Source organism: Mytilus edulis, chromosome 7, assembly GCF_963676685.1.
Source record: "Mytilus edulis chromosome 7, xbMytEdul2.2, whole genome shotgun sequence".
NCBI classification, from domain to species: Eukaryota; Metazoa; Mollusca; class Bivalvia; order Mytilida; family Mytilidae; genus Mytilus; species Mytilus edulis.
The window spans coordinates 3592875-3619866 of record NC_092350.1 but is presented as its reverse complement, the minus strand read 5'-3'; the positions used below and the strand labels follow the sequence as shown (position 1 = coordinate 3619866).

At 31.5% G+C, this 26992-nt stretch overlaps 1 protein-coding gene across 1 annotated transcript; it reads right to left on the bottom strand.

Moving 5' to 3' along the window:
- Positions 1-453: 453 nt before the first annotated feature.
- Positions 454-26992, bottom strand: LOC139529751 (chromodomain-helicase-DNA-binding protein 1-like). Its single transcript, XM_071325626.1, has 24 exons — positions 26815-26992; positions 23785-23900; positions 23404-23510; positions 22301-22418; positions 21762-21875; positions 21004-21157; positions 20138-20296; positions 19432-19536; positions 18508-18678; positions 17162-17275; positions 16813-16927; positions 15538-15697; positions 13755-13919; positions 11655-11760; positions 11116-11258; positions 10096-10175; positions 9650-9861; positions 8606-8704; positions 7967-8037; positions 5721-5835; positions 5063-5171; positions 4781-4851; positions 3081-3307; positions 454-2725 (listed from the first exon to the last, which is right to left on the bottom strand). The coding sequence occupies exons 1-24, from the start codon at positions 26897-26899 to the stop codon at positions 2618-2620; spliced, it is 3024 nt and encodes a 1007-aa protein (XP_071181727.1). The 5' UTR covers positions 26900-26992; the 3' UTR covers positions 454-2617.

Below are 26992 nucleotides of genomic sequence, written 5' to 3'. Positions count from 1 at the left end.
TTAACGTTGTTTTCTGTCAGTTTCATTAGAATGGAGATAACAATATTGTATTTTAAGCTCCGACGGCATCAATTTGGGATTTGATGGTCGCAAAAACCCGTTTACTGTCTCCGCTAACGCATCGCCAGTAAACTTAATTTGCGACCATCAAATCCCCAATTGATGCTGTCGGAGCTAAAAATACAATACAGTTATCTCCTAATTGTATAGGACATTAGACATGTCTACTTTTGGTGTTTTGATGTAGTAGTGTTGTGAAATAGGTAAAACGCGTCGCCAGTAAACTTAATTTGAGACCATCAAATCCCCAATTGATGCCGTCGGAGCTTAAAATACAATACAGTTATCTCCTAATTGTATAGGACATTAGACATGTCTACTTTTGGTGTTTTGATGTAGTAGTGTTGTGAAATAGGTTACAATGCACATCTATCTAATCATTAAAGTGCTAAATCAAACTAAAACATTTTTATTATTATCACAGACTTACACAATTCACTAACATAAACAGTTCAAACAAATTTTCTACTACTTAGTTACAAACACTTCTAGTTAATATGTCAGCATTCTACAATACTTGTCATTATAGATTACTACTTCATAATTCTAATTCTTATTATCACTTATGTTCCCTGATAAGACATTGAATGTCAATACCAAGTTTGTTCCTCATGAAGAAAATCACATTATGTTTCTATTTTAAATATTAACATCCGTTAGAAAACCTTTTGGTTGAATAGTTTATATAACATTCTCCTGCAATATTTTATTTGTGTCATTGTAAAACTAACTTTCCCATTCATGTTTTTTACTCTTTCTGGCTTAAATTTATCTGAAAAAAACACTAAAAAAATAGCTGCCCTACTTTTTATAAAATATCATGATATTATGAGATATAAATATAATGAACAATACTCACATGTATGAAAAATAAAATGAAGACTAACTTTAATTGAGAGGAGCTTAGAGAATCTTCAATAGAATGAATTGTATACGACCTTAATAGAACCACCTCAAGGCTTAATTTGTTACTCTCAATTTTGATCATTGTTTTATAGAAATACAATATAAGGAGTTTAACAATACAGTAATTGGTTTCTTAAAATACACTATTTAAAATACAAATTTGATAAAGATAATTATTCATACAATAGAATATGTTCAGTTATAATTTCAATTTAAACTAATGTCATCTTCAACATTGATAAATGTACCTGTCTGTATTAACATTGTTTCCCTATAAAATCTTTGAAGGATGTAAATTAATTACAGTAAAAACAAGCTCATTTATTCTTAACAAAGACAAAAGGTGTTGTGTTCAGAGATATTAAACAGGAAGATTAATTCTCAACAGAAAATTCATACTGCTTACTAGTGTAATATATACTAAGATAAAATTGAGAATAGTCATTATCATTAACATCAACACAATTTTCTAATGTACTGTTGCTTAATACTACCATATCTATACCATTCTTAGACACACACTGAATGATTAAATTTATGTTGAAAGTCTGTAATATGACTGTTTTACTAAGTGTTTCACATAACCATAACCTGATCAATGTTCTACGAAATGGTGTCATGGTCAGATGAACCCTGGTATATAGACATTTACACCTAACATTCAATTCATACAACTCATGATCTTCATGAAAACATGAAAACAACACAATTATCAACAAATATATAACAAAACAAAAATTCAAAGACTTATAAGAGCATAATTAAAATGTTAAACCTTTTGTGAATATAAGTAGAACTTGCTTACTAATACCAGTAATAGTATCTCGGCGTTAAGTGTTTGATACACAGAAACATGACCAGCAATGAATCTGAAATGGCACCACATGGTAGAGCAACAACAAATTCAGGAACCGGAGAAAAATGTGACTGATATTTGATTTGACATACAGACTGATGAAAGAGAAGGCCATAGGCGGATCCAGGGGGGCCCGGGCCCCCTCCTTTTTCATGGGAAAAATTTGGTTGATTATATAGGGAATTACTGAAGCAGGACTAGAGCTGGCCCCCCTTAGGTCAGTCAGCCCCTCCCTGATGAAACGTTTTGGATCCACCACTGCAGGTATAAAACAGTATACCCACTCAATCAGGTTAGGGGTATACAAAATGATTTTCCTGCCATTTATATAAAGGTTATATAATATGGACCTTTTTTTAAACAAATGTTATTAACGGTGCTTTATTGCTAAACAAAACAGATAAATGGTTGGACGAACAGACCAGACAATATAATGCGCCCAGTAGATGTCACATATTGTTAATAACATGATTGTGTTAGTTAAATCACAATATTATTAGAATTTAGCTATGTTAACTACAATGGGGGTCTCATTGTGGGAGGTCTGATCCCGAATCCTGCTTATTGTTTAGTGAGAATCCTGTATCCCGCTTCTCGTTGCCATAATAGCGCATGTAATTTCCCATGTCCCGTTGGACTTCGTTTCCCGTTTTAAGCTTAATTATTAGACTTTCATGTGTCAGGCTAAACTAAAATCAGCCAATCCTGTGTGACGCTTAGACCCTGATGAGACCCACTACAATGAAATTAAAACGTTTCTATATTCTATATCACTACAACATGACAACAGTATCTTCATGCAGCTTTGTATTTGTCTGTAGATAAACACGTTTTCTGTTGTAAACACTGCTCTAACCACTTCTCTGTAACTATCTGGGTAAAATAATTCTCTTGTTTGATAGCCTATAAGAAATTACACAAATTTTTATGTATAAAATTTAAATAAATGATGCAAAACTAAAAGTGTAAAATATAAAAAATATACAATTAAATGCAACTATATAAATAGGCTGAAGACTATAAGTACCCAGAAATAAACCTTATAAAATTCAAAGAAACAATCATAAGCCAGGAAAATTTCAGTATTATTTATTTTTCATTTAATTATTTTTTGGTGAAAATAATTGTTGCTCAGAACATGTGTCTATAATGAAGGAGAACTAGCCAGGAAAATTTCAGTATTATATATTTTTCACTTAATGATTTCTTAAAATATTTTGTTGTTCAATGAATGCATTTAGAATTATGGAGAGCTCACTTTTGTATCAGCATCAGGATGGACAAGTACAAGTTTCGTGGTTTCAGTCATCACAGGGTGTATATCACCATCATACGCTATAAAATATCTTCTGTAAGTCTTCAACTGGTCTGCTGTAAACTTGTCAGGATGAATATACATAGACAGATTAGAAAATAAGTCTAACAGTCCTGGGCTGGATTTCACTGAGGAATTGGTTGTTTGATCAGATTGTCTGGGTTTCTTGGCTGAAAAAATATCAATGGTAATAAAAAGAGCTGTTTAAAATATTCCTTAAAATGAGATGGCAAGGCAACCAGGTCAAGTGTCTTTACAATACATTAAGCTATCAATAAACAAATCTAGAAAAAAACTTTTTTATGCCCCACCTACGATAGTAGAGGGGCATTATGTTTTCTGGTCTGTGCCTCCGTTCGTCCGTCCGTCTGTGCGTCCGTTCGTCCGTTCAGGTTAAAGTTTTTGGTCAAGGTAGTTTTTGATGAAGCTGAAGTCCAATCAACTTGAAACTTAGTAGACTTGTTGCTTATGATATGATCTTTCTAATTTTAAAGCCAAATTAGACTTTTGACCCCAATTTCACGGTATACTGAACATAGAAAATGAAAGTGGGAGTTTCAGGTTAAAGTTTTTGGTCAAGGTAGTTTTTGGTGAAGCTGAAGTCCAATCAACTTGAAACTTAGTAAACTTGTTGCTTATGATATAATCTTTTTAATTTTGAAGCCAAATTAGACTTTTGACCCCAATTTCACGGTCCACTAAACATAGAAAATGAAAGTGGGAGTTTCAGGTTAAAGTTTTTGGTCAAGGTAGTTTTTGATAAAATTGAAGTCCAATCAACTTGAAACTTAGTACATATGATCCCTATAGTATAATCTTTCTAATTTTATTACCAACTTAGATTATTACCCAATTTCACGGTCCATGGAACATGGAAAAGGATAGTGCGAGTGGGGCATCCGTGTACTTTGGACACATTCTTGTTATTTTTGAGTTGATGTCTCATTTACATTTACAGGGGAATATATCAAGAGGCCCACCAAATACCATAAATAAAACAAGAATGTGTCCATACTACACAGATTCCCACTTGTACTAATATTTTCTATGTTGAGTGGACTGTGGATTTGGGGTCAAAACTCAGAAATTTTGCATAAACATTAGAAAGATCTTACCAGAGGGAACATGTGTACTAAGTTTCAAGTTGATTGGACTTCAACTTCATCAAAGAGTACCTTGATCATGAACTTTAAACTGAAGCAGAACAGAAGGACGAATGGACGCACAGACAAAAAAACCTAATGCCCCTAGATAGGGCATAAAAATCAATATAAGATACCATAAATTTCAGCAAACAGAAAACTATCTTGAGACCTACTTAAATGTTGTTTGAATTCTGGTGTTCTTGAAAGGTCAACAGTACCTGCATAAATACTGACATCTGGTGTGTTGCTCCCGTAACAACATGTCAATAAGATTATTTAGAATAACCGTTATCAGTAGTAGATTGTATACATGTCCAACCTATGAAAAAACATCAGTATTTTTAATTTCTCTAACCCTAAAACTCTACCAATTGTGAAAGTTTTAAAGTAAAACATTGTATTTAGGACAATATCTAGAGATATTTAAAGGGTTATAAAAGTATAAAAATGCAGTCACATTCCTCTACTATTTTAACACAAACTAGTTTCTACATTTACCTTCTTTCTTACTGTCTGTTCCTAGTGATGTTTTTCTTTTCAATAATGTCTGTCTTCTTGGGTAATAATATCTACTCTAGTTCAGGAAACTATTTGGAGATTTTTTATTTCTGTGTAATTAAGCAGTCATATAAAAATAAGGACATGTGGTATGACTGTTAAATCAGAAAAAATAATAAAATACAATAATTACATTACTTGAAAAAAGTAAAATAACCAAATTACTGAACTCAGAGGATAATTCAAGCCGGAAAGTCTGTTAACAAAAGCTATCAAGGATACATATATGTAGGAATCCCTTTAGATGCTAGATGTTTCTTTATCAGCCTTTCTGTACCATACCAGTTAAATCCTGGAGTGTCATATCCTATACGTGGTAAATGGACACTAGCTGGAAATATAAAAAATACACAAAGTTACATTATTAACCAATTAAATCCGGGAGTATCATATCCTATACATGGCAAATGGAAACTTGCTGGAAAAATAAAATATACTTAAAAAAGTTACATTGTGTGTACCAGTTAAATCCTGGTGCATGTCATACCATATACACTAGTTCAGAAAATAAACAAAATATACAAATGTTGCACTATACATTTTGGAGCATTTGCTGGAAAATTACAATAAAACACAAAATTAATTTATATACCAGTAACATCTTCGAGGTTAAACTAATTATAAAGGTTATGTGGAAGTCAATTGGTAAAACAAAATTGAGCGTCAGAAACAGTAGAAGAGTTTATAATTTATTAAATTTCAATGCATTTTTTAAAGTATATGTACTGTTGGATAAAAAGTGCTTGCAAAAAATTGTAGACATTTTTTCTGAGTTTTAAGGATTATAGTGAAAGAACTCATAACAATAGAATTATAATACTCCTTTACAATAAATAAATGTTTTCCCATATAAAAAATAGCATCACAATAATATTCCTACCTGATCTAGTTTTAGCAGCAAAGTAAACAGCCTGTAGTCCTTCTCTCAAGGCAGGCAGCTTGATACCAGATAAGTTGTTCCTTTTATCTCTATGCTGAGCTATTAATAAAGCTAGCTGTAAAATATATATACAGAAATTAATTTGTCTTCAATTATCTAAATCAAATGCCCCTTACAGGGAGATTGCCCAGTTTCTGTATGATAAATAACCTATGCAACAATGCTCTGAAGGATTGTAATCATAAATATCCTTATTCTAAAGTGCAGTGGCAGCTCACATTTTTTCCCCTTCTTCACAGTCTACAAACTTGGCTGAAACTACATATTGTAGGAAACAATTTTTTATTGATAACAAAGCATGTGCAAGAGTTGTCTCCCATACTGCTGGCCTTAAAGAGAATGATTGTTGTTTTCTTAATGTCAAGTAGAAAATATTGCCAGAATTTCAAAGTGGAAAAAAAACAAATAATGCAATAGGTTAGGTGTGTAATAGAGTCAAATACTTAGTAAGATGAATTTATTTTTTGCCTTTACTTTTGATACAAAAACCCAGATCTCATAAATCTTTAAAATCTTTTATTTTTCATAAAATAAAATAATAAACTGTTAATACAGAAATATGTCTCGCTTTTTTGTAATTTCTATAATGCAAATGTTGAAATAAAAAATAGCAACAATTTAACATGTAAGTTTAGCAAATATTCAAAGTCAATGAACTATGACTGAAGTACATAGCTAAACAATCTCCATGGAAATTAGGTATGCCAATGCTAATACAACCGCACACCAACTACCATTGACTTATCATAAGTAGTTCTGTTTAAATAAACCTAAACACAAACTAATACATGTAAACTAAGAAATATTTCAAAGTCAATAAAACCATAACTGAGGGGGAGGGTAAAAAAATTTCCTTGGTAATGAGATGTGCCAATGTTAATACAACTCCATACCAAGTATCATTGAACTACCACTACTGGTTCCCCATAAACTCACCTAATCACAAACTAACACATGAAAACTATGCAAAAGTTTCAAAGTCAATAGACCATGACTGTGGGGGCGGGGCAAAATAATCTCCATGGAAATGAGGTATGCCAATGCTTATACAACTGCATACCAATTATCATTACTTTACCAGTAGTGGTTCCCCATAAACTGACCTAATCACAAACTAATACATGAAAACTATGCAAAAGTTTCAAAGTCAATAGACCATAACTGAGGGGGTGGGGACAAATAATCTCCATGGTAATGAGATGTGCCAATACTTACCGGTACACAACTGCATACCAAATATATTTGACTTACCACTAGTGGTTTACCATAAACTAGACCTAATCAAAAATACATTGTTGACGCAGCCGTTGCCGGAAACAGCATACCTATGTCTCCCTTTATGACTCTGTCAAGCGAGACAAAAACTAATAGTTTAATTACTTCATCTATCATTACAACATTATACACTTGTTTATTCATTATTGAGATGTTGAAATGTGTATCAAGTTGTGCAGTTAAGTTTCTGCATAATTATCTAAGATTGAAGTAATTCGGTCTATAATGATTGACATTTAAAAGGGTGAGACATTCCAATTTTAAAGGTTCAACCCTTTCTGATTTTTGTTAACCATGTCATTTTTTAATCATTCTGGTATTGTATCAGTACTTTTACCTTATAAAAATGACTAAACTGGCCAGAACATTGACAAAAATAAAGACATAAATACTTGAATGAACTGCTCTGAAAACATAACCAAATGTTTCACAGTTCAGATGTTTATATGTTCACAGAGATGTGAACAATTAAAATCATTACTTTATTTCAATGTGTATAGATTAATAAGCTAGTCTAGCTACTTTTGTTTTGGGAGGCTGGTGACTTATGAACAAATTGGAACAATAGTTCCAATTATATGTTTTATACTTAAGGAATGACTAATATTTTTTTCTGTCTATGAAGAAATAACATAAAAAATATGGTGCACACTGAATAAGCTGTGTAGAAGGTTATTTTTAAGTGTGCACCACATTTTTTATGTTATTTCAAAAAGACTGAAAAAATATTGCAGTTATTCCTTATAAATTAATTCTAAATTCCATTTTATGCAGGAGTAAATAAAGAAAAATCGCTGATGACATCACGGTCACATGACAAAATTATGTCTATGAGATGATAGTCAAAACACTGTCAGCCAATCAGAAGACTTGTTACATCTAAAAATAAATTATAAAGAAATAATTCTTACCCAGTTTTCAGTATCAACTTCATCCATATCCTCATCCAATGGTATTAAGTGACAGTCTCCTAGCGCTAAATCTAAAACAAAAATTGTAATGAATACCTGAATGTCAGATCAACAACATAAAAAACTCTAAAGACTAAGGTCTTATGTTTAAACAAATCATAAATTTCAGACTACTAGTAAATTAAGTGGTGTTTTATATTAATATGATATGCTGATCTTCTACTCCAGATCAACCTATATTAGACTTATTTTTCTAAAATCCAGATGCAAAGTATAAAATAAATTCCTGACTATTGGTACTACAATTTGGTAGTTTTATCAATGATAATTATGTAATTGTTAATGGAGAAAAGCAGAATCAGTTTTATTAATTCATTTAGGAATGTTTACTTATTCCACTGAGAAAGGGAATTATCAGTCAGCAAGATCAAAGGAAAATTTCGAAAAATAGCGATAATGTTTTATGTAAACCTAATGTAAGCTTGTTTTCTTTCCCATTGTTTTTGTGCTGTTCTCTGCTTTAGTACTTGTCTCTAATATTTCTGGTTATATTTTTCAAACCATCTTTCTAAACCTACCAAATAAGTTACCAGCCAGTTCATACTATTTTTCTGGAACTTCAGATCTTTCTAAACCTACCAAATAAGTTACCAGCCAGTTCATACTGCTTTTCTGGAACGTCAGATCTTTTAGATATTGCTGTAAACACACCTCCTTTACCCCAGCCTCCAGAATCATCTAGAAATAGATTTTATTTAATATAAATCATGAGTAGATTCCATTTTGATTTTTCCTTTTATCTGCTGATTGGAGAAAAATATACTGCAAAGTAAAAAATCTTTTGCATAGCCTCCCTCCCCTTCCAAATTTAGCAATTATGATAATATTTTGAATAATCCATTACATTAGAAATGTATTTTCAGCTACATGTTCACGGGTATTTAATAATAAGGCAAAGATTACAAAATATTAGTGGTTCCCTTTATACATGTTATATTGGATGAAATAAAAGCTTTAAAAAGTTTCATTTCCATAAGTGATTAAAGCTGTGTAAATTCCATAAGTTATTAAAGCTGTGTAAAAATACTTGTTTGTAAAACAGTTAAATTGACATGTTTATGATGACCGCTAATTATTACCATTGTTGATCGTCCAATTGGAACTTGAATGTGCTGAACCTATTTCACTTGGTATAAAAACGAAACGAATTTTAATGACCCAAGCTGAGATTAAAATAACCATTAGAATAAGAACAATAATTAAAAGGATTAAAATATTATATTAATTATTATGAGTCGGTCTTTTAAATCTATGAACACTGTTCACATTCTTTAAAGATTAGTTATGAAAATATTTTCGCGAGTGATTCCATAATTTATAGTGACTGACCTTTGTAAATATTTGTGTATTGTTTCATTTGTGAATGTTGTGTGTTGAATCTTAAAAATATGGAACGTAAATACACAATCATATATTATCATATCGAAAAAAGCACAATGATCAATAAACATGCATCTAGTTTACAGAAATCACATATTGGTATTTCATACATTTCAAATATATGACTTCACACTCGACCTCGGATGAGTCGAACCTTGGATGAGTCAATACTTTCGTCTGGTCCCTTCGACTTCGACACAACGAGGTTCGACTGTATATCCTTTAAAATTCAAATAAACTGACCTGCACAATGTACTATCAAGTTTACTGATGACCCAGTATCTACTGGTTTCATGACATCGCCACTAATGTAATGGATTGCCCTTGACCTTGGTTTGTTTTCGTCATCCTCCTGGTCAAAGTCAATTTGAGAGAGATTCTCTTCCTCATCCTCCTCATCACTAGGGACCTCTACACGGGCTGATGTGTAACTGTTGGCCTTCCACAGGTCCTCCCTGAAAAGAACAGATAACTTTATATAATAAACAAATTTTACAAAGATTGATGTGTACTGTTAAGGTCTGAGGAACACAGTTTTGAATCCAAAATTATTTTTTTTCTGAAAAAGAGTGAAAAGGATTTTTAAATAAAGAGAATCATTAATCTCCAAAGAATTGCAAACAATAAAACAATGCATGAAAAGTCAGTCATTTAAGCTGCAATGGTAGAATAATATAAAAATCCCCTACATTTTCTTCCTTCTTTCCTGTGCTCTTCTGATTTCTTGTTCTTCTGCTAACTTGGCTTTCTTCTCTGCTGCTTCTTTCTTCTATAAAGGAAACATATTTTATTTGGTTGTTAGTGTTGTTCTTTGGCTGTCAAACTGATCTTTAGAATTAGGATTATTGTATAGGATTATTTTATTATTATTATCTACCCTCCCAGAGCACCTAATTTCACTCCTGCTTTTTAGTGGAGTTCATGTTGTTTCTTGTTTATTATTTATAACTGTTGATGTAAATGTCTTTTGGTTTTGAGAGTCTTTGTTTACTCCTTGGTTTTGATTGTTATTGTCTATAGTACCATATCTTATATAATTTTATCAATGCATTCAGCATTAATTTTATAACTTCTCTCCCAACAGTATTTACAATTAAAAAAAAATTACCAGTCAGATCTTTTTGAATATCCAAAATTATATTAAGAGTGAAATAATATCTTTTTGAAAGAGACCTAAGAAGGTGTTGGTATAACAGGAGAGCAGTAAGGTAATTGCCAATTACACTGACAAGTTTTCCAGTGATGTTTACTGAAGCAGGCAAACAGATATTGGTGCCTGTACAATATAAGCTTGACATTTGTCTATTTAAGCATACATTACAGTTATTCTAGATCATATTCTATTGTAATTACCAATTTGAATCTATCAGATGAACTTTTAGATAGGTGAAAACATGACAAGTGACTGCACAGACTTTACCCTCTCAAAATATTTTTTTTTTTTTTTTTTTTTTTCAATAGTCAGGATTTTACATCACCTTTACAGCACCACCTGACTAAGGTGTTACAGGGTTTCAAATATATAACAACAAAAGACTATTGTTTTATCAAGATTTACACAAACTAAAATATAAATTTTTTGAAAATCTCTTTTTTTTCACTCTCAAAATATATGACATCAAATAAAAATTGTCATTACAAACAAATTGCATTAGAATATTCAATTAACTTAGTAATTTAATAATAAAAAAGAAGAAATAAAAACCCACTTTTCTCTTTCTCTCCTCCATTTCTTCTGGTGTTATTTGTTTTCTTGGCTTTCTGCCACCTTCAGCTAGAGGTCCCATTAAGAGTGATGTTGTTCTCCGCAATGATCTCTCTCCTAAACCTTCTTCTAATACAACTCTAGAAGCTGCAAAAAGCAACAAATATAACTTTTTATTCCTTAAATCCTTCATTTCCTAATTGCTAAATGTTTACACTCTACCAGTAGGAGGTATTTTAATGCATGATAAAATCCTTAAAGTTTTTGTTAAACAATACTGAAACTATACTTGGAAAAGCAGATAATGTGTATAAAATTTCTAGTCAATGTTATATTATATCACGGCTGCATAGAGTTGATGACAAATTTATTCAGAAGAGACAAGTTTTTTTCATTTCCAAAACAAACCCTTCATGTAATTTGAAACATTCCCAAAGTACAGCTCAAAAACATCCCTAGAATGGTTTATTTTTCTTTACCAATTAAGCAAATTGAATTAAATGAATTAAATTCAAAATTGTTTCATGATATCTGAAAAAATACCTTCTATTAATTCCTCAAAAGCCTTTTGATCAGCAGTGGAAGGTTCTTTTGAGTAATCTGTCCCTTCAAATACATACATACTCTGAGGTCCCTGGTCATCATGCATCTGTTACAAATATATAACAATATTTTGTAATTATAAGAGTAAGATAAGTCTATTATTTCTAATTTTTTGTATCAATCATATCTATGGTTGTAGAAACATCATAGACTACAGTCAAACCCGAGTAAACCGGACCCTGAATAAACCGGTTTCCTATCCATTCCGGCCGATAATTAATGTCCCTTTTTTTCCCCTTCAAAGTCTTTGTTAAAATACCCTTTGTAAACCGGACTCTGTGTATTCCGAATTTCGGTCTTATGATGCAGTCCCAATACTCTTAATTACATCAATTATTACCTGTCAGTAACCCGAATAATTCAGTCCCTCCCCGTAATCGATCTCTCCTACTTGCGAGGGCCTGAATTCCTTACACGATAAAAACTCTTCACTAATCCTGATTGGTGCCCTGTAGAAGAGGTGACCAATCAGCAATTAGCTCAATTTTATCGAGATAGGTAAATCCCGAGCTAATTCCGAATGGTTGATTGAAGATTTTTCAATGTCTATGCATTCAGGCGTTAATGTAGTAAGCGGAATATAACGACTGAATTATTCGGGTTAACCTGTCAGAACCAATTTGTCTATTTAATTTTAAATGATCGATATGCAATGAAAACATATTTGTTTATACAATATGGCTTTTCAGGATAATCAATTAGCCAGGTGTTAAACTGTGAACTTACAATCAGACAGTAGTGAGCTGTATTATTTATTAAAACACTATAAACGTGTTAATTAATCTAAAAGACACGCCGAATATATCTTGGATTGAACTTACTTTGTAACTTGAATATTTGTTTTTCAAATCGCAGAGTAAAAAATTTACATCGTGTTTCCGAAATCCTGGGTTCCCTGTTATGAACCTCTAAACCAATGACCCTGATAATGAAGAACACTAGGATGACAACAATCAATGTGCAGTGCACACTGTATGACAATATTTCAATCGTGATGAAATTTCCATTTTGGCTTTCAAATCGGCCATATATACCAACGTTAGAAATTAATGATCATGGAAGTAAAACGAAACTCTCATGTTACAATCCAAACAACACGAATATTATGATGCAAATGAAAAACAAAGTGAAAGTAAAATTGCAATTTGGAGACTGATGATACTGAGGTCTATTTGACATACGAAGATATGTAAAACACAGTTGAAATATTATTTCTGTTTAATTCTAGGCACAACCAGTTTCTGAAATTTTTACAGCCAATGAATATGAAGATTCTAAACAATGATCATACGAAGTTATTACATTATTGCATTTTGTATTTTAATTTATCAGTCTATACATTTTTTGTAGTTAACAATCTGACAGAACTTTTACATGTCACAAGTCATTTACTTCTGGTCAATCCAGAAAACTGAATAAACCGGCTCACTGACCAAACCGGCCCTTTTTCATAGTCCCTTAGACGGCCGGTTTAAACAGGTTTTACTGTAGTTTTATTTTGGTATAATGTGCAATAATTTGAAATACCAGAACTAAACCTATACAAAAGTTACAAAAACAATCCATTTCTAATGCAGCAGTTGAAATCTGTTTCACTCATAATTGTAAAAGATGCCAATAAGTTATATACTAACTCAATGGTGTCAGTGACGTATTTGATATAATGACATGTTTCACTGTTGTCCAATCAGAATCATCATATCATTACTTGTTCATTCTTAAATGACATAATGTCTATATGGAATACATGTACTAAATATGAAAATATTTTATTTACATAAAATTTTGTTAAAAACTATAGCAAACTTCATTACATGTATGTCCCATAACAATTCTTTAATGTTCAAATTCCAACAAAACTATTATTGGAGCATGTTAACCATACATCTGACAAACAAGTCTGTTTCAACATTTTCTTCTGTCTTCTTGTCAGAGATTTCAACCAATCAGCGTGAGTTTTATTAACCTGAAAGGCCAATCAGTGCTGTGTCCCCAAATTGCTGTTTACCTCTGATAAAAAGACCTACAACCTTAACTAACCTCCTCGTCACTTTGGCCTGACTCCTTTTCCTCAATAACTTCCTCCTTGACTTGCCATTCACCTCCCACTGTAGGACCTAACAATTCTGTGAAGTCTAGATCTAACTCAGAGCTGTCATCATCTTTTAACAGATCCTCTACTCCAAATTTCAGTATGTCTGTCAGCTTAAAAATGTGGAAATAAAACGAGAATGAAAATAGCTAGCTCTTCAGCTATACACACTGAACTAATAAAATAAACACAATATCTACTTGTAATTTCAGTATGATTGTCAGCTGAAATTACAAAATGGTATCAAATATCTAATAGGTGTTGATCTTTACTGAGTTTTTTCTAGGCTTTTTATGATGTACTAGCTTGTTTTTCTTCACATTTTGTCCTCAACAGTATAACTTTTTTCATGTCAGTGATAATAAACCTTTCATTTAAGCTTGCTCCTGGAGAAACTAAATTTGACTTAGTTTTTTGTTTGTGGGGTTCTTGTTGCTTGATCTATAATTGTTCTTTTTATCATTTTCTTCTGTCTTCTTATGGCCAAAATTATAGCTGAAACGTATCTGGCCTTCTTGAATAATTTGGGCTTACTAATTTCTTTTCAACCTGATAACAGGAAAATTAAGTAAAAATGATGAAAATTTTAAATGTGAATAAATAGTATATAAAAAACATTAAAAGCAAATACAGTCGACTCTCGTTATGTCGAAGTCAGCCGGACCAGAGAAATATTTCGAGATACACGTAGTTCGACTCAAACGAACACCGGAAGTTCGACAATCTAAGGGACACAACTCTTGCCTAGCTTGGTAAAGCTAAAATAAATCCGGGTGAATATGGCAAGGGATCGATATTCTAGTATCAGATCGGTGTATTTGTATGTCACAGTCTTTTATTATTATAATGACATTATTTTTACTTATTCGATTGTCTCAATTAAAAAAAAATCCTATGGCTTTTCCAAGAGTGTAAATTCCAATCGATAGTTTCGTTATTCAGGTCAGTTATAGCTGACAAAATTCTTTATTCTCGGATACAAAAGATTTAAGAAAATTTTGATTTCTATTCATTTTGTTTTATCTCACTCTTTCTTTTCAAAAGAAAATATAACAAGATCAAAGACGCCGTTTGAGTAGTTTTTAGGTGATTATCAACGGAAGCCATAATCCTCACTTTATACACACCCAAGCTCATTAGTGTAAATCACAAATTAATTGTTTTGTAAACATTTTAAATACTTTTTCATGAACATTAACAATGTATCACTAATTATTTATCAAAATTCTATAAAAGATAATCTTAGGTAAACACTCATGGAAATAGCATGTCATAAATCAATACAGTGGTCAATGACCGGAAATTTAATTACACGTGTATTGTCAGATTAACTCTTCAATCCATTTAAATCCCGGAGGTCATGTTTTGACATATGTGTATTAGTTCGAGATAAAAAAATGAATTTTGAATGCTTTTGTTAACCTTGGGACCGTAGATTTAGTTCGACTCAACCGAAATTTCGACTCATCCAATTTCGACTCATCAGGAGTCGAATTACATACTTTTGTATGGAATAAAGTTCGGGACCACGTGAAAACTTCGACTCATCCGAAATTTCGAGTCAACCGAGTTCGAGACAACGAGAGTTAACTGTAGGTCTAAATAGTGCAGATAAAAACCATTGCTAGTGATCAGAGGGCATTGCACCTTCACCTTTATGTTTACATACTATTATTTTACAATGGACAGTTGTAACATATTGTGTTCATTATTTAGGAGTCCCATTCATACCTTAACTTTATCGTCAGTGAATAATTTCTGTTTAGATAATCCCAGAGAGAATTCTCCTTCCTCTATAACTTTCTCTGTCAGTTTAAGTTTATCCTCTGCTCTCTTCAGTATTATTTCCTCTACAGTATTTTTACCAATAAGTCGAACTATCTTCACAGGTCTAAAATAAAATGTAAAACTGTGCCATATTAAAAGTAGCTAAATCCAGAAGTAAAAAAAATACAGACATTGACACCTTAAGGATGTACTTAGGTGAGGTTTTGGAATTTGTGTCAAATGTTCGGACTCCTTGGTGTTTTTCCATACAATACAAGGTAAAATATTTTGCCCCATAACACCCATTTATTTTTTCATATAAGACTTAATAGCTCATGAAAGATCATTTACCAAAATTTTAAAAGATTCTAGATTTTCTGTCTTGTTTTGAGACCCAAATAATACCAATGCAAATATAAGGTAAAAGTCTGAGTTAGCCTTTTCCAGCCATATTCTAAATCTAAAATATCTCGAAAAGAAGGTAGATGACCTATCAATATTTTTAGCTTATTTTTATCCTTAACGAATGCTCTACTGGCTTAAAGTATCAATTTTAAATTCTTGATTTATTAATTTTCACCTAACCTCACCTAAGTACATATTATTAACAGACTGTTTACAAAAATACAAGATGCCTTTTAAACTTTTTTCCATCCTATATTAATAAATGTATGATTCTTATTGTCCTTCAGTTAGCCTGCTCTCAAGGTCTTAGTGTCAGCAAATAGACCACAATCCTTTTGTTTATCAATCCAATGGTGTATTTTCATTAATCTATGGACTTTATCTTGTTTGACCAGTCTTGTCAGCCCTTGCTGCACCCTTACCATGTTTGACTTCAGTATATGGACATTACCTTTTTGACCAATTGTATAAGCCTTTGCTTAAGTATGTTGGTTTTACCTTGTTTGACCAATCCTATGAGCCCTTGCTTCAATGTGTGGGTCTTACCTTGTTTGACCAATCCTATGAGCCCTTGCTTCAATGTATGGGTCTTACCTTGTTTGACCAATCCTATGAGCCCTTGCTTCAATGTATGGGTCTTACCTTGTTTGACCAATCCTATGAGCCCTTGCTTCAATGTATGGGTCTTACCTTGTTTGACCAATCCTATGAGCCCTTGCTTCAATGTGTGGGTCTTACCTTGTTTGACCAATCCTATGAGCCCTTGCTTCAATGTATGGGTCTTACCTTGTTTGACCAATCCTATGAGCCATTGCTTCAATGTGTGGGTCTTACCTTGTTTGACCAATCCTATGAGCCCTTGCTGCAGCTTGTAAATCATTCTGTGGGTTAAAATCACTGTCTACAAATATCACAGTGTCTGCTGCCACCAAATTTAACCCTTGACCTCCTAAAGACAAATATATTATTTTAAAATTATGATGCAACAAACAATATTAATCAGAAATCCATTTTCAATTCTGAGATCAAAAAAAAAAAAAAAAATTTGATAGTACGACACAAAAACCAATTATAAATTACCAATTAATAAATTTCTTTTTATTTATTCTTAAAATTAATACATAAATCTTTTTTTAAAGTGACAGATTTTCTTGAGTGCTAAAACAAAGTTAACTCTATTTACCTGCTCTTGTACTTAGCAGAAATACAAAAGTATCTTCATTTTTGTTGAAGTTCTGAACAGCAATAAATCTTTCTTCTCCCCTGACAGATCCATCTAACCTTTCATATGTATAGCCTACAAAATACAGGCAAACTCTTTTAAAAGAATCAAAATGTATTGGTATATAACCTAACATAATCTTTGTTGGACATTGCAGTGTCTTTGAAACTATTCCACAGTTCTCATAAATTTTATTCTAAAATTAACAGATTAATAATTTGTTGTTACTTGTAATGAGTGAAAAATAAAATCTTAAAAGAAGTTAGAATTTCCTCAGGATTATATAGCCCAGAAATTTACTTAAAATCTTAAATGTCAACAAAACAAAATTGAAGCAAGAAGAATTACAGGATAATTAATTCATTATGCTATTGGTGTCAGACCACCAATTACTCCCTCAAATTTAGATCCTATGTAAAAGTAGCCCTACTCTGACACAAAATAGTGCTTTTGATGTCCTTGTTTACTTAAACTAACCAACAAATTTGCAGAAATGAAACTTTTGCTGAAAGAGAAATATATCTGGACCATTTTGAGCCAAAATTCACTTGTCTATGAGTTTGCATTAACAATTCAGGATTAATGCGCTACATAGTATACTAATTTAAGATTTCCAGAAAACCAGGGGTTATTTTTGGAGTGGTTATTTTCTCAAAGGCAATACTTTCTTAAAAGATTTTAAACATGGGTTGAAAATTGGCATGTAGAAAGGTGATACATGTACAATTCAGGATATAACTAGTTTCTATGAAGTTAAACTTAAGGTAAATTATTTAGAAAGCTGTGAAAATTGCAAAATTTGGTTGAACAGATAGGGATTTTTAATTGGTGGTCTGACACCTATTGTAGTCCAATATCATGTCCTCTTTCATCAATAAAATATGAATTACTTCCCTTACTCCAGTCTCCAAGATACATATTTTAGTATATATTCTAATGCAAGTACACCACAATGGGCCAAATACTGAAATAGTACATTACAAACAAAAAAACTTGGACAAATTAAGATCCTATTTTCCCAATGCAAACAACTGGTTTTTATTTTAATTCAGGACACACAAACGTAGCAACAAAAATTTGCAAATTAGGACATAGTTTTTTCGTTTTTTTTTTTAAAAGTTCTTTTAGCTATTTATTGAAAGACAACAAAGGAGTAAATGATATTTGTCTTCAACATCATTCAACTATATTCTAGGCGTTTACCATCAACAACAAAGGAGTAAATGATATTAGTCTTCAACTTCATTACATCTATATACTTGGCGTTGACCTTGAAATATTTTCATATGGTCCTTGTATATACTGACCTCTATAACCAAGATAATCTTGTAGAATGTCCAGCATGTGGGTCATCTGTGAGAACAGTAACACTTTATGTCCCGCTGACTTCAGATAAGACAACATTTTATCCATCAGCGCTAGTTTACCACTCACATCAATTAAATGGTCTCCTATCATAAAAGGTTCTGGTTCAACTCCTAAAGAGAGAATAAAAGACATTTGTACACTTCACACTTTGATAGAAAATTCAATGAAGTGGAAAATATTTTCTCCCAACCTTATATTAAAGGATTGGAAAGTTATTTGAGTATAAACCTGGTCTAATTGTAATTTAGATTGACATATTATTAAAAGTTTCTACAGATTCAAGTATAGAAAAACATATTGAACCTAGCAACCGTCTTTGTTTGCCTGTCCTAAAATTCAGTGGTTGTAGTTGGTTGCCATCTTATATAAATTAGACCATTGGTTTTCTATTTTTCCCATTTTATCATCTCTTGGCTTTTTAAAAATAGATTTCAATATATTGGTATAATATAATTTTCAAGGATTTTGAACACACATGAACAAAAAACTTTAAAGTTTGAAAATAAAATTATATAGAGCATTCTAAATGCTTGGTTTAAGAAAGGGTAATAATAAATACTGCAGAAAAAATTGAATGCTTATTTGGTCTCTTGTGGAGAGTTGTCTCATTGGCAATCACACCACATCTTCTTTTTTAAGATTAGGACATGAAAAAAAGTTTAAAATCATAAAAATAGGTTTTACCCTTTTTAAGTATTGAAATATAAATGATGTGTTTTTTTATTATAGTAGAAGTTCTTTCTTTCATTTAAAAAGAAGCTACTTTGAAAACTAGATGTCCTTTTGTTAATTGTATAGTTGGATTGCTGTCTCGTTGAATTTATGCCCCATATCACCTTTTATTCATATCTATTAAAACTTACCATCAAATAGATAAGGATGATTGACACATTTTCTTAGCTGCATTAAAATGTTCATCAAACTTGGTGAACTCATTTCTCCACGGTAATTTACTGTTTCAAACGCACCTATAGAGAAAGATAAAACTTCTTATTAACGACTTATGGTTTAAATAACTTTTCTGTTTTTCTGTACTTCTTCTGTTAAAAGATGACATTATATTCCCTAACAACTTTATGAGTTAGCATATTGCATCTAATCAATAACAGCTGGTAATGGAATATATTGATTTCTCTATGTTTAAAGTCTTTGTAAATTTGCAATTTTTCACTTTATTTTAGAACTAAAAGCATATTATTTCAAGTTCTTTGTTATAGATGAGTAAAAAAATACATATCTAAAAATCCTGAAAAGAAAAAAATAATATGGTATATGCATATTTTTTGATGCCCCTCACCTAAATTTCTCAACATCACTGATGACACTGACGTAATTGGTTATAAAGTTTGAAAATTTTATTACTCAAAAATTGATTATTTTAAGTATACAATTTTTTACTCAGAGTTTAGTTTGATAATAGTATTATTTAAATCCATTGATATTTGGCATTTATTTTACATGTTTTGGAAATAATTCCCAAACCAGATTTCAATGAAACTGAAATATCAGAAGAATACATCCTTACCACACAATATAAGGACATTTGCTAAAGGACAATAAAAGACTTACTGATATCTTTGGTAAGTATTGCCTTGTATAATTTTTTCTGTAATTTCGATATCCCATGAAACATGACAATCTCTGACTTTTTAGGGAGATCCTTTAATACTTCATCTTTTGTTCTCCTTAACAGGTAAGGTTTTAACAAACTGTGAAGTTCCTTCATACCTGTAGGTATAAATGATATAAAAAAATATTGTTTTCCACAAAGTTATCGTGACCCTATACTTTTATCATAACAAATGGAACTGTGAGCTATTGCTTACTGCTGATACTCCTGCATTAGGTTTTCAGCAAAATTCAAGTTGAAGAAAAAAGAATCAGAAAACACATTCCATGGTTAACATATTTACATGAAGCCTGAAAACAAATGTCAGAAGCATTTGTGTGTAGTACCTTAGAAATATTTACAGAATATAACAAGTATTGCCAGTATGTGTATGTAACAATATAAAGAGGTAGTTGATGAGAAATGAATCTGAAACCATGTCTCACAGTATAGCAGGTTGACAGAAGCCTTGAAACAAATTTCAGAAAAAAAATTGGGACACTATTATTTCTAATTCCTTAGAAAAATATGACAAACATTCATTCATGGCCATAATGCAAAGAATAGAAAAGTATTGGTATACAAGTTGATGATCAATGAATCAGACACCATTTTCTCTATAAACAATCCAGTGATTTGTTGATCGTGTTCATTAAAGGCAGATATCTGTTTTTGTGATTTTTAAGTTTTATAGGGTTTCATTACAATGAAGGTTTTGATTTCAAAGAAATTTTGTTTAGACAGGTTTCTGTTTACTTATCGTTCAGATTAGACAGGTGTCTGTATAACATTTTTTATTTTTAAAGTTCAGTACCATCCAACTTACCATTCTTATCCATGTCACTGAATTTATCGACAAATTTTTCTTGACCTGATTTTCTAAATTTTCTTGGTGCTATAAAACTGAGTAGTGAATACAATTCCTGGAGGTTGTTCTGCACAGGTGTACCTGTTAACAGCACACTGTGTGGTATGTCCCACTGTAAATACATAATGGTCTAAGGTAATATACATGTAATTTATAAACCCAACAAGTATTAAAATGTGTCTTAAAATACATGACATTTTATTTCATTATAATGGTTTTATGTGAAATAATTGCATCTTGTTTTTTTTTTCTCTCTCTTTTTGATAGAAAATTAAACATTTACATTTCCAAAGGCATTAATTTAGCTTTATTTCTTTTTAGTATTTGTATTTCCACAAATTTACACCCTGCACAACACAAGTGTTAAAGAGCATGTTTTAGTACAAAAAGGAGGGAAACCTCTGAAAGCCAGCCGAAGGACGCCTCCGGGTGCGGGAATTTCTCGCTACATTGAAGACCTGTTGGTGACCCTCTGCTGTTGTTTTTTATTTGGTCGGGTTGTTGTCTCTTTGACACATTCCCCATTTCCATTCTCAATCTTACTTTTCATTATTTGTATTTAGATAATACATATCAACTCAGCTATTTTTTTTTGGAAATGTCTCAGCTTTGCAACAAACAAGCCAAGATATGCAAGTTTAAGATATGGGCAGAGGAATTCATAAACAAGGCTATCCTTTGTGCCTACCTAAAATGAGTTTTACCCATTAACAAACCTCTTTCAGTGTCAGATGAAGTTGTGATTCATTGTTCTTTAGTCTATGAGCTTCATCCACTACTAAACACAACCATGGAATAGACGATAAAAATCCACTGTCTTTCAGGCATAACTGTAAAATGTATAAATAAAATGTCAAAGAGTCTGTTTAAACATGTTAAATGCATTTTGTTGTTGGATAATTTACAATTTTATGTTTTTCATTAAATCAATTTGTACATGTGTAATGTATAGAAAAATGGGGACATAAAACTTCCTATAGCTTCTGTATGTTATATCTTAAATTTCTTTATTTTTGACTCGGTTTACATTTTTGCAGAAGGTAAGCCAATGTATGGCAGTGTCTAAGCTAGCCTAACAATAGAGGGAGACAACTCTTCGGGCTTTTATGTGTTCCCCTATGCCCTGTGCATTTTTGTTTTGATAATGACCAGACATAATTTGTACATGTATCCAAACTCTGTTTTCAGTTGCCATAAATGTTGTATGATCTATTAAATGCAAGCCATATGAAGACATTAAACAGTCATATAATACCTCATATGTTGTGACCAGTATATTGATATTATGGGATTTATTCTTCATATTCTGAGCTAACTCGTTCCTCTTTTCTTTGTCTCCTGTATAACATAAAACCTTCAAAGTCGGTGCAAACCTACAAATTTAAATAGAACAATTGAGGTGCTTTTAATTACCCTTAACTCCCTCAGGCAAAGTTGGCTACAGATGAATTTGGCTATTTATTTTCTAAAGGTCTTTTTGACATATAGCTCTTCAACAGTTTTGGTACTTATACATCTTTGGATTTCAAATGTTTAGTTTTGAGCGTACCTGATGAAGGTAAATCCAGAAAAGCTCTTCGGATGCAGGAAATTATTAAATGTGTTGTTTTCAATTTTTTAAATAGTATTTATAGATTTTTTTTGCCTTAAAATATTAATCAAACTTTTCCGATTCAGTACTGATATTCTGACAAACAGTTGCTTATTGTTTGGGATTAGAGGTATTACTTTTCTTGTTGTGTAAATTATATAAAGACGTGTATATAGTTTGATTGTTTACTCATCTGACTAAATACGTAATGCATATAAAGACGTAAGAAACATGTGATGTTACAATATGTTATGTTAACAACATAAGTAATTAGTGTCTCTGTATTGCAGTTAATTCGTAACACTTATATATACCCTTAAATCATGTAAATAATAAATATTTATTCATAGTTTTTTATGTCTGAAAATAATAATCAATCAACAGTTCAATTTCGGAAGTGATGTTCAGACAAACAGGAGCAGATATAGCTGTTTTTAAAAGGGGGATTCCAACAATATGTCACCATTCAAAAGCATTGAATGCAAAACAAAAGGAGAGTTTCAAATCAATTTAAGCAACTTTATAGTATGTCTACTGTAATTGAACAAAGTCCTATCTATATTAACCATGTGGACAACACCATGAACAACAAATATCAAAATGTGAACAATACATAAGGACCATCTAACAGCCATTTTATAATCATATGAATGGATGGATTTTAGGGGGATAACAGGTCACCACTTGACAACTACTTCTATCATTGGTTTCTGTCATATGAATATCTACTCTAACTTATTGTCTGAATTTTTCAATTTTTAATTTACCTCTTAATTTCTGCATCCCAGTTTTCTAACACAGATCGTGGACATACAACTAGACTTGGTTGAGCTTTCTTCTTTGACCTCTGATTATACAGAATAAAGGCTATGGTCTAAAAGAAAAGAAATCTGTGAATAGTACACCATGTTTAGTAAAATACTCAATAAACGTGATACATGTATGCATGACCCACAACCCTAGAATTTAATGTTCGTCCCGTAGAGCTTTAAATTGTAGCTTCTAAAATTACCAGCATATGCCATTATTGTATATCAATTTAACTCTTAAATATTTTGTAATTACTATAATTAACTGGCTTGCATCTAAAATAGATTTAGTTAAAATTACCATAAATAAATTCATCAGATCTTATGTGTTTGCAATACCTGACAAGTTTTACCAAGACCCATTTCATCACCTAGGATGGCTCCATGCTCCTTCTTGTAACAGTCAATCAACCAGTTCACTCCGGATAACTGGTAAATTCTCAGAGGAATACCATCTGCAAATTAATATTTGTACATAGTTTATTTCGTCTATACACTTAATCCATTGAATATGGACCATAATTTGGTATTCGGCCTTTGGTTTCTTTTTGTATCCTTTCTTATAAGTTCTAAAATTTTAACTTTTATTTTGTGGGTTGTGTTGGTGTTAGAATAGTATGAATGGAACAATTGAGTTTTTCGAGAAAAAATTAATACATTTTGATTCACCGTTTACGTGACAGGAAACCAAACAGGAAACCAATCTTTATTTTCTTTATTTTGCACAATATAATTCAAAAGGCATAAATAAACACCATTACTAGTGTTACTTGCTTCATGTTAATATTTAAAATCTATTTTCAATGTTATATTAAAGTTTTTTTTAAACGTGACAGGAAACCACAAGAAACCAAAAGCATTTTTTTAGTTTTATTTTATTGCAAAATCTGCTTAAAATAATCTGAACAGTATACTTTTTCTTAAAATCCATCTTAAATGTAACATTATAAAACTCCTAAATATGTGCTTGTTTTGAAAACAATTAGTACAATTTATTCAGAATTTTCCATATTTTCTTCATTGATACAGGATACCATAATCGTTGTATCTTGATGTTTTGGCCAAAAAAATATATTTATATTTGGTTTTGAAATTCCAGTTATATAAAATTTATTCCAAATCATTGGCAATGTAAAATTCTTTAAATCCAGTAAAGAAAAAAACTTTTAACTTGGAATTAAAATCTTTAAAATAGGCACCATGTGATATTTGTGACCTGTACACCATCTACATGGTTTCCACATTTTAACCTACTTTAGTGGGCTAAAATCAATAAAGTACTTCCTTTCAAGTCATGCCCGGTAAAAGTTTACTTTTCCTTTGACAAGTTTATTGCGTTTCTGAAAAGTGTTTGCAGAACATGAATAAAAAAATTAATTAAAAATTGTGACAAAGTTACCAACTTTGTACATTCCAAGTGTAACGGTACATTGTATATTAACATGCATTTTTCATTTAATTATCTTTATTCACCTAAAATATCCAGTAATATTTACTGCTGAAGCAAAATCAATCCAACGAACATCGGCACCATGATAAGAGACGTAATTTCGATTGAATTTACCAAGGACCCTTTACATCGTTATTGGGAAACGTAGTGTGTTTAAACGTCGGTCAAATCTGAAATCGATTTTGTCAAGTCATTGGGCATTTATTTTCACACAAGATCGTATGTAACATTATGCACATAGGAAAAATAATAGACCCCTGGCGCAATCTCTTTGAAAATTATATTTTCCTTTTTTTAACAAGTCAAAACAAGTCTACAGATTATGTTTGCTAACATCCCGTTGGAAACAAAAACAATGTTTAGAACTACCGGTAGTATATCGTATGTCCGGCTGTAATGGCGTGATCACATGTTAGTCACATGTTTCACATATGACCGGAAATGATTAGAACTTAAGGACAAAAACAATTTTAATAAATAACTGGACTTCTGTTTCGTGTGAAATGTAACGCATAACGATAACGTCATTTTCTTACCTAATTATTATCAAGATCAAAACAAGAATGTAAATCATCTCTGATTTACCTGTTTGAACATCTCGCGAGAGTTCATATTTGCATATTGTTTTTAAGAATTCTATTACAACAAAGCAGATTACATCATCTAAAATTTGCGTTACGAAATCGGACACAAAAGTCATCCCACTGTTCTTACATCTGCTACATAAATACTTATAGTTCTCAGCATTTTCTTCTGACTATTCTTATTGGTCGATGTTCTTTGTTATTTGAAAGCAAAAGTTACGAATTTGCCGGTGACAATTATCTATAAATCAGTCAGCGTTATGCTCTTCGGAAGCAAAAAGTAACGTGAGAAACGACACAAAAATACGGTTAAAGAATCTTTGAAATTTGTATATTTCAATTTTTTTTCTAGGGAAGAGTAGCATACACTTGTATGTTGATAAAAATAATGGCATCTTTAGATGTAGTTACAACTTTTCTTACAGTAATTCACAATTTTATCACTTTTCTATAGTTATAGGAAACGAGCCCAATAGCAAATTATGGTCCATATGTAATGGTTGATATTTGAGTCTTTGATACATGATTTTAGCAGCTATTGTATTTGGACTTGGTTTTAGCATGTTTAGTAAATTCTTTATTTTTTGGTAAATAAATCTCATATATACATGTAGATTCTCATTTGATTGTTTTATATTCATCATGTTAGAGCTGTTTATAGCTTGATTTTGCTTATTGCTGTACAGTCAAGAGTTTCAGACATAAATAAACAACTTTCAAGTTCGATGCATTTCAGTCAAAAACTTTGGTGTTAGTGAATATCATTCGTGCGTTTAGGGGTGTTGCCACTCCCGTTCCAATGTTAAGCGAGTGGTTGGAAAACTATAAAGCTATATCATGTATATTGCACAAATTATTCGGCAAATTAAGTTCTCATAATAGTTATTCAGCACTGCTGTCATTAGGGAATTGTGATTAAGTACCTACAGATCAAATATTTTTTCTAGTTTATCCTGCACAATGACGATCACCCAGACGCTTGATGTACGTATATGGTGCAGGGATACAGGTGATCCCATCTATCTGGTAAATGACGTCATAAAGGTGCGCATAATTGATGATTTTTTTTCAGGTAACGGACAAACTCAAAAGTGGTCGATTATTTTATTCTAATTTAAGTCTAAATTTGCTTTTAACTCATAGAGGTCTAAATTTGTAGGTTTCAAGATTTGTCTCCCTTTCATTTAAGACAAATTATGACTTCAATAAGTCGATTAGTAAAAGCAAGAACTATTTGACCTGAATTAAAAAGTGATACACGGCCGAAACGACCTAGTCTGAATCAACAAAAGACGATCTGTCACCAGACTAGGCCGAAACGTCTTGTTTTCTTACCTGCCCATCCTATCGCATTCAAATCTTTATTAGATTTAATATATTTCTCTGTGACATTTTCATCCTCGCTGTCGCTTATATCCATCTGGATTTCGTTTAAATATTTCTTAAGAGTTCAGAATATTTTGTTGAGCTTGCATTTTCCAGGGTACTAATATAAACAAAAGGGAGAAAACTC